Source organism: Berghia stephanieae, chromosome 11 (assembly GCF_034508935.2).
Source record: "Berghia stephanieae isolate SIO BIC M18660-M18661 chromosome 11, UCSD_Bste_1.3, whole genome shotgun sequence".
Lineage (NCBI taxonomy): Eukaryota > Metazoa > Mollusca > Gastropoda > Nudibranchia > Aeolidiidae > Berghia > Berghia stephanieae.
In genome coordinates, this window is record NC_088370.1 from 6,582,124 (window position 1) to 6,592,052 (window position 9,929).

General features: G+C 37.2%; 1 protein-coding gene across 6 annotated transcripts in view; it reads left to right on the forward strand.

Annotated features, from left to right (window-relative positions):
- Positions 1-6,855, forward strand: part of LOC144956709 (thialysine N-epsilon-acetyltransferase-like) — a 14,892-nt gene extending 8,037 nt beyond the window's left edge. For 4 of the 6 annotated variants that reach the window (XM_078887380.1, XM_078887381.1, XM_078887379.1 and 1 more), the window contains 4 exons: positions 1,121-1,172; positions 1,946-2,014; positions 2,649-2,788; positions 5,930-6,854. In XM_078887380.1, coding sequence (XP_078743506.1) covers positions 1,121-1,172; positions 1,946-2,014; positions 2,649-2,788; positions 5,930-6,097 — 429 coding nt within the window. In that variant the 3' untranslated portion in view covers positions 6,098-6,854. Of the gene's footprint in view, positions 1-1,120; positions 1,173-1,945; positions 2,015-2,648; positions 2,789-5,929 lie in introns of all 6 variants that reach the window. The other 2 variants (XM_078887384.1, XM_078887383.1) reach the window with 1 other exon arrangement.
- Positions 6,856-9,929: the final 3,074 nt, after the last annotated feature.

Genomic DNA, 9,929 nt, shown 5'->3' on the forward strand with positions numbered 1-9,929 from the left:
ATCTCTTTTAATTAAATTTCATCATTATTTTTATTTCATTGTAAACAAATCGTTAATTGTTTTTCATTTATAGTAACTAGTAAATTCTGGGGCCTCATTCTACATATATCTTTATGCATAGTCGAGTAGCTCTTTACTCACTTGAGACCATGACAATAATATATAATAATAATAATAATAATAATAATAATAATAATAATAATAAAATAATAATAATAATAATAATAATAATAATAATAATAATAGCATTTCTAATGCGCATAACCATGACGATGTCTTGTTCTATGAGCTTTAAATTGACAATAATTTTATGATTCGAATAAAAATCCATAATAACTACAATTATAAAATGGAATAGAAACTTCAATTTTATCCATAAAAACAGATGTCTGGACGTTTCGAGTTTCCCTTGTGTCAATAAAACATAAACTTTATTCAGTTTCATAATTGTTTTTTTTTTTACTATAAATTGAATTGTTAGCGTATAAACCACGCAGTCTTAATAAATATTGATAATGTTGCTGCTTGAAACTCGAATGAAAAAATAACGATAGATATTGAATTGTAAGCTTTAATTTATTAGACGAAGACAGATACTGTGGACGTTTATTCACCTTAACAACGCCACTATCACAATCATATTATTATCTCATTCGTCTGCAGTGTTTCATTCATCCCGTTTGGTTGATGAAGGGGAAACCCGAAACGTCCACAGTATCTGTTTTCGTCTAATAAATTGAAGCTTACTAGAATTCAACATCTATCGTTAGAGTTTTCATAGGATGACTCACATATTCAGTTGTTTTTGCTCCATATAGGGAATGAGATTAGCGAAGAGTAGCGTCCCTTGATTGGACGTCACCCATAATCTGTGACGTCACCGGCTGAAAAGTTATTAGAGAGAGAACGTCATGTTGGTTGTGCGCATGCGTCTCTCGTCCTCGCGGACGAGGACGAGAGACCCATGCGCACAACCAACATGACGTTCTCTCTCTAATAACTTTTCCGCCGGTGACGTCACAGATTATGGGTGACGTCCAATCAAGGGACCCTACTCTTCCGCTAATCTCATTCCCTATAAAATCTTACCCATTGTTCAAATGTTCCTCTCGCTTCCCAGGAGTTTGCAGACTACATCAATGCGAGGGAAACCGTGAGCAACACACAGGACGGTAAATATCTCCATTACTAGGGGGAATGTGTAACCTTGCACTTGGGGGTTCCTGAGCGTGCTGAAATTCAAATATTGGGGGAATCAACTTGTAGCTCTAGAATTTTCCGATAGATCGATCGGTTGTTAGGTAATATAGATAGATAGATAGATAGATAGATAGATAGACAGATATATAGATAGATAGATAGACAGATAGATAGATAGATAGATGGATATAGATAGATAGATAGATAGATAGATAGATAGATAGATAGATATATAGATAGACATATGGATAGATAGATAGATTGATAGATAGACAGATAGATAGATTGATAGATAGATAGATAAATACATACATACATAGAAAGATAGATAGATAGATGGATGAATAGATAGATAGATAGATAGATAGATAGATAGATAGATAGATAGATAGACAGATAGATAGATAGATGGGTAGATGGATAGATGGGTAGATGGATGGATAGACATATTATAGATCGATAAATAGATAGATAGATAGATAGATAGATAGATAGATAGATAGATAGATAGACAGAGATAGATGAGAACATGGCGTTGTTTATAATGGATATAAATTACAAGGATGCCTTACATACAACAGGGCTCGCCATACAAGGTTGCTGTTAGCTTTAGGTCTCTTGCCAGTGGTTTGAGCACCTTTCGTGGATATAGAACCCAAAGAAAAGCTCATGATTTGTTTTGTTTTGTTTTTCATTTATTTATTTATTTGTGTTTAGTTATTCTTTGTTTTGAAATCGCCCTCAGCTCTTCATCGTGACCTATTTGGCGACACAAAAAGATGCTATTGTCTTGTAGCAGAACGCATTGAGGACGGTACGTATCAACGTGAAATTATTTGCTAATGTGTGCACGACGGTATGGATTTATTGATTCCACGTGTTTAGTTAAAAAACTCAAAATATCCATCAGCCAGATATGATATAACGTATTACACACAAAACTATGTGTAACCTTGGACGTTCGTTCTTGTCGGATGAATCCATTTGGACTGAGAACTACTCATGAAAATGTCGATTTAAAGACAAAAACAAAGAGCTGAGTGACGTCAATTTCGTTGCATTTATTCTGTTGGTATGAACTAGTTGATAGAAATTGAATGAATAGATAAGTCGTGACGTCACACCCTCTACTTTTCCGGTTCCAAAATCCTTGGAAGTGTGTATGTAACCAGTCCTTCGGAGGACTGATAAAGAATATGTTACATATTGAATCATAAGGTGGCACAACTATTTCAGTCGCAGGATGTAAAGGCGTATTCTTATGATTACGGGACGTAAAAGAGCGGGGATCGAACCTCAGACCTTCCCATTACCGGTAATGCAATGAAGAATGAGGTTGGTGATTTCTGGGATGGTTTTTTTTCTTGTATTTTTCTTTCTTGCTTTGTCTGGCACCTTTCATACACATGTGTTTATCTTGTCCATTGTTTTGTGTTATTTTATTCCAGGCGTGCTGGCAGGCTACAGCCTTTATTTCCCAGGCTACAGCTTATTCAAGGGTGCCATTCTACACATCAATCATTTGTTTGTGAGGGAACAATACAGGGGGAATGGGGTGGGGACGCTGCTTTATAAAGCTGTAGCAAAGGTAGGAAGTGGATATCATCTATTATGTTATTATCTGTCTCCTTTTGTGTTGAAGTAAAAAAAAAGAGATTTTTATATAGCGCAATATCCACTAAATGTGCTCAAAGCGCTTTACAAGGGGTCCCTGGTCAACAGCAACATTTAACATGTTAGACGGAACATAACGCATGTTAGGCAGTATTAAAATATTTCGGACAAAGACAACGCTGTGAACGGCCAGGTACTCGTTTTACACCTGAGTACGATGAGAGAATGTGAGTTAAGAGTCTTTTCCAAGGACTCAACTATGCGCCGTGCGCGAGGCTCGAACCCAGGACCTTCCGCCGATCCGAAATCGAGTGTCATACCACTAGACCACATAGCTACACCTTTGATTACACACCTAGGTCTTGGACTAGCACAACAACAACAACAATAATAATAATACGTGGATATCAAAGTGACACAAAGCTGTAAGAAGCTGTGGGTTGTAAAAAGGAATGAACAAAAATGAATATAACAGCTTCTAAAAATAACAAAATACCAAACCCTGATCGTTTCGAAATCAAAACCCCCTTTCAGCCAATAACTAAAATAGTCAAAGAATGGGTTTGATCCCGAAACCTTCTGTGTTCAATATTTTATTCTTGTTTGAGGATGAGGATGGATTGGGCCTTGCGTTTCAGCCCCACCGTCGTAGCCGCCACTGAGTGGGCTGAATGCAATGAAATAGATACTTAGCTGATAGAAGCTGTGGACTGTATAAAGTAATGACCAAAAAATGAATAGAACAGATTTTAAAAAATTAAAAAATGCCAGAAAACGGAATGTTTTGGGCTCAAAACCCTTCTTCAGCCAAAAAAAAAAAAACATGAATACATCACTGAAAATGCAGAATAGACAACAGAAATATAGAGCGGTGGGGGATGCCTGAAGCTTGGGAGCGTGATAATACTAAAGATGGAGTGATAATGAAGAGGCTTTGGGTGGGAATAATATAGACAATGGACGTTTCGGGTACTAATCCTTCGTCAGCACAGACAGACAACAGAGAAACATCTGATTTTATTTGTTAAATTGAAATTCTAAGGTGTGATAAATATATATTGGCAAATGCCTAAAGATAAACCTTTGAATTGAATATGACATCTGTCTTTTCGTTGTCGTCGTCGTCGTCGTCGTCGCCCTTATTAGAATCAAGCTCATCATCATCATCATCATCATCATCATCATCATCAGCATCATCATCATCAGCATCATCATCATCATCATCATCATCATCAGCATCATCATCATCATCATCAGCATCATCATCATCATCATCACCACCACCACCATGATGATGATAATGATGATGATGAGTTTCCAAATTGTATTATCGTTCTGATATTCATGTTTTATTTTGGCCGATGAAGGGTTTTGTGCAGAAATAACTTTGACCGGTCTTGGTACGCTTCACACGCAACGGGACCAGTATCAATCTCGAGTGCAATCCAGATTTATTTTTCTGACCCCCCCCCCCCTCCTCCCGTCCACCCAGAACGATTGGGTAGCTGGATCTGTTAGATATGGCGGAAAGTACTTTGCAATAAACTAGCGTCCAATTCAAAAGGTAGCAACCAATTGCTATTGTCCGTTTCAAGCTATAGAAATCGGAAGAGCCAACGGCTCCATGGGCCTCACGGCTCTGAAGGATATTTTGGTCCTTTGTACAACACAATGATGGGGCAGCGTGGCTCAGCGGTATGGTCTTTGCTTAGTACCCGAAAGGTACGGAGTTTCGATCAGCCGCCGCTGCGCTGTGTGCCCTTGAGCAAGTCACCTCGCCCTAGCTCAATCTGGGGCTAACGCCTGGGTTATTCCAGTCTTCCCTTGGAATAGACCCTGGAGACAAATTTCCCATTGGGGATGAATAAAGGGAATTTTATTCATTTATTTTTTAATTTAACAGCAATAATAATAGAAAGCGTCGCTATTAACCTTTGTAAAACAAGAACAATAACAACAACAACAATAGTAACAACAATAACAACAACAACAACAACAACAACAACAAAAATAACAACAACACAAAACCGTAGCAATTCAAAAATAATTTCGCGGCACGCATACTATTTTACTAAAAATAGATTTTGGGGGGTAATGGATTAGGAGCCTCTTGTAAAGAGCTTATTTTAGAACGTTTCGTGGGCATTTTGCTCTATAGATAGTGTGTGCGCTTGTGTAAGAAACTCACAACATTGCCATCCGGAAGTATAACGGACCACTACACAAAACTTTGTGTAACCATAAACGTTTACGGTCTGATTAATACAGTTTACTGAGAATTACTCACACAAACTAGCAATGACTATGAAAAATGTTTTTTTATCTTTTTGAGGAAAATTTTTGTCTAAAATCAAAGCCCTATCTCCACTGAGTAAAAATGTTTTTGAATTTTGAAAATCCATTCATAAATAAACAAGTTGTGCAGTTTCAAAGGTGTCATTTATTTGGATGACCCGCAAAGAGGAAAAAAACGCGAAAATATGGGGCGCTTTTTCGGCATTTTTTTTTCGACCTTTGGTTGTATCTTGCGTAATAAGTGGATTAAAAGATTGAAACTTGAAGAGCAAATTAGGATGGTGTTTTGTAAAATACGGGAAAAGTACTCGTCATATTCATATGAAATTTTACAACCAAGAAGAAGATATGTTCATGTATTACCTTGTCAGCGACAAAACCTCCACGCCCGGTAGTTTTAGAAATATTTTACTCCAAAGAGTAAAAATCTATTTTTAACGGTCTTTTGGTAATCGCACGAGTTTTGTCGCTTGACATAATCTAAAATGACCTTTTTTCTAACTGTGTGCCAACTTTCAGTCATATTCATCAATAAACAGCGTCGTAATTAATTTTTTAAAATAGCATATACGAAACGGCTTCGTCCCATATTTTGACGCAAATTCGGGCACTTCGTAAGCGAAAAAAAGGCCCAAAGATTTGTGCGGGATAGTCATTGCTACACAAACATGGATGGCTAAATACAATAACTAAGACCTGAGTGACGTCAACTTCATTCTATCTATACAAATGCTCAAGTCTTTGTGAGGGTTTTCTTTTAATATCCCTAAAATGTGTGTCAGTCTTTGAAAACTGTTTTTCCTTCCATTGAACTTTCCAGAAAGCCATCGATCAGGACTGCCAGGCTCTGGATCTTCTCGTGCATCAGTCAAACAAGAAGGCCATGGAGTTCTATGAAAGGATGGGCGCCTTCAATCAGATGGAGGGGGTGGGACGCCATAGGATGAGATTGACCAGGAAACGGATGAAAGATTTAGTCAAGACTTAACCCTTTGACATTGCCATAACTGTGTATTGAATGACTTTTAGGATTTGACATTGTCACTGTGTAACGAATAACTTTAGGAATTGACCTTACCAACCATGTATCGAAATAGGAATTGACCTTGAATTCCAACTGTGTACCGAATGACCTTTAGGAAATGACCTTGTCAACTGTGTACCGAATGACCTTTATGAAAACACTACTTAACGCACTGAACGTTTCGTGCTCAAAACCCTTCTTCACTTCAGTCTGTTCGAGAATAATTTTTTAGTGGGTCAAAGCGTAGCCATCGTTATGTTATAGTCTGATACTGAAACCCAAAAGGACTGGCAGTTTGACGTCATTATTTGTTTTTTTGCACCGCTTAGTGAGTTGTCGTTAGTAGTGCTCATGGAAACAAGTTATTTCGTAGGTTGAACTATTGAATACACCTCACGATTTGTTTTCTTTTGTGGCAAAAGATTGGCATTTTGACGTCATTTTTTGCTCAGTATCAGGTCATAACTTTACGAAGGCCACGGTCACAGACGCTATACATAGAATGCGCTTGGCCAACATTTCACAACATTGCCATCCGGAAGTATAACGGACCAACACACAAACTCTGTGTAACCATGAACTTTTATAGTCTGATTAATACAGTTTAGTGAGAACAACTCACAAACGCGGATGGCAAAAACAATAACAAAGGCCTGTATGACGTCATCTGCATACTATCTATAGATAGAATGCGCTTGGCCAAGTAGTTCACAACATTGCCATACGGAAGTATAACGGACCAACACACAAACTCTGTGTAACCATGAACTTTTATAGTTTGGTTAATACAGTTTAGTGAGAACAACTCACAAACGCGGATGGCAAAAACCATAACAAAGGCCTGAGTGACGTCATCTGCATACTATCTATACATTTCTGTAATTTCCTCACAACAGCCAGATGAAATATAGATAGTATGCAGATGACGTCACTCAGGCCTTTGTTATTGTTTTTGCCATCCGCATTTGTGAGTTGTTCTCACTAAACTGTATTAACCAGACTATAAAAGTTCATGGTTACACAGAGTTTGTGTGTTGGTCCGTTATACTTCCGGATGGCAATGTTGTGAACTCCTTGGCCAAGCGCATTCTATCTATACCAGAAAACAAAACTACGTGTAACCTAGAACGTTTATATTATTATTATTGAAAAATGTATTTAGTGAGAAATGATCATCCAAATGTCTTCTAAAAACAATAACAAAGAAACTCCGTGTCTTGTTTCACTTTGTTGGTTGGAAACAAATAAATTTTTATTCCGAGATAAAACGTTCGCCTTCGATTTTTGGACGGTTCAGCAACTAAAACGAGTGAGTTGCACTCACTTTGTTATGATAAAACAAGAGAGCGACTGAGAGGAAAGGTCAAATGGAGGGCAAGACGGACGGAGAGGAAATTGAATGCACTCATTTTTCAGCCGAATATAGATAGTATGCAGATGACGTCACTCAGGCCTTTGTTATTGTTTTTGCCATCCGCGTTTGTGAGTTGTTCTCACTAAACTGTATTAACCAGACTATAAAAGTTCATGGTTACACAGAGTTTGTGTGTTGGTCCGTTATACTTCCGGATGGCAATGTTGTGAACTCCTTGGCCAAGCGCATTCTATCTATAAACGTTCATGGATACACACAGTTTTGTGTGTGCGTCCGTTATACTTCCGGATGGCAATGTTATGAGCTTCTTAGCCAAGTGCATACTATCTATAACCTGGCCTTGTGATTTTTGGCAGAAAAGGCGTCCCATATTTTCCGAGTTTTTTCTCTCTTTGGGGTCATCCAAATAAATGACACCTTTGAAACTGCATAACTTTTTAAAATTTATGAATAGAGCAATATCCACGAAACGTGCACAAAGCGCTTTACAACAGCAACACGTAACGTGTAGAACGAGACATGACGCCTGCTAGGCGATGATACAATTTTTTCTGTCAGAGGCAACTCTGTTTACGGCCAAGTACTCATTTTACACCTGAGTACGGTGAGAGAATGTGAGTAAAGCGAGAGGCTTTTCCAAGGACTCAACTATGCGCCGAGCGAGGCTCGAACCCAGGACCTTCCGATCCGAGAGCGAGTGTCATACCACTAGACCACATAGCCACATAGATAAAGGGTAATTATCGGTACAGTTGCTTTTATCATTGTCCTTGACTAAAGCAGGAGTTGTCAGATTGGTTTAATTGACGCCTTTGTACATTTGGTTACAAAATCTATACCGCTGTATCTGGTAAGATTTATCCATGCGGCTATGTGGTCTTGTGGTATGACACTCGCTTTCGGATCGGAATGTCCTGGTTTCGAGTCACTCTCGGCGCAAAGTAGGGTCCTTGGAAAAGATTGTTTACTCACATTCTCTCATTTTACTCAGGTGTAAAATGAGCACCTGGCCATTTACAGCGTTACCTCTATCCGAAAAAAATTGAAATATCGCCTGACAGGCGTCATGTCTCATTCGACGTGGTAAGAGTTGATGTTGACCTTTTGCAAAGCGCTTTGAGCTCATTCATTTGATATTGCGCGATATAAGCTTATATATATATATATATATATATATATATATATATATATATATATATATATATGTGTGTGTGTGTGTGTGTGTGTATGTGTGTCTGTTTTTGTGTACTATGGTATATTGCAATAATAATGTGTGTGTGTGTGTGTGTGTGTGAGAGAGAGAGAGAGAGATAGAGAGAGAGAGTACTATGATATATTGCGATAATGCATGTGTTGTGAAATCCAATAAACAAAGTCATAACATTCCATATTTATGGGGTTTGCTTGTCTGCCCATTGTTGTTCAATGTGTTTTATTATGGATAGTGTTGCCAAATACAATATTCACAGAAATAAAACATTAAAGGGGCTTGCGTGTCCAATGTCATTCATACAATCAACACAGAAATAACAAATTTCATTTATGGTGCTTGCTTGTCCAGGTTTTTTTAAATTGTTTGTTTTATTTTGTTTTGTTTTTGTTTTTGTGTTTTTTTTCATCATCATCATCATTGCCTTTTTCACCCTGGGTCAGGGCAAAGGCCACAGACAAACAGTTTCCATCCTTCTCTATCTTGAGCTAACTTTTTCTATTATCTCGTTCCATTTCCTATCACTTGCCTGTATAGATAGTATGCCGATGACGACACTCAGGCCTTTGTTATTGTTTTTGTCATCCGCGTTTGTGAGTTGTTCTCACTAAACTGTATTAACCAGACTATAAAAGTTCATGGTTACACAGAGTTTGTGTTTTGGTCCGTTATACTTCCGGATGGCAATGTTGTGAACTCCTTGGCCAAGCGCATTCTATCTATAGCAGCTTCTTTAATTCTTCTCCATGTTCCTCGTGGCCTTCCCCTTGATCTTCTGTCCTGAGGGTTCCAGTCCAATACTTTCTTTGTTAAGATGTTTTTTTTTTTACTTTTGTTGTTATTTTATTTTGGTAATGTATTTTGTTTGTTTTGATTGTTGTTTTTGTTTTTTTGTTTTTTTTTTGTTTTTTTTTTTGGTCTTGTTTTTTTGTTTTTTTTTGGTCTTGTTTTTTTTTTTTCTTCCTTTTTAAAAAAATTTATCCTGTCTTCTTTTTGTTTGTTTTTTATTTATTTTTATCAAATGTGACGAATTCAAGTAAACTGATAAGAGATGATAATGACTATTAATTATAATAATTATAATAATAGTAGTAGTAGTAATAATAATAATAATAATAATAATAATAAGAAGAAGAAGAAGAAGAAGAAGAAGAAGAATGATAAGAATAAGAATAAGAATAATAATGATAAGAATAAATAATAATATGCAT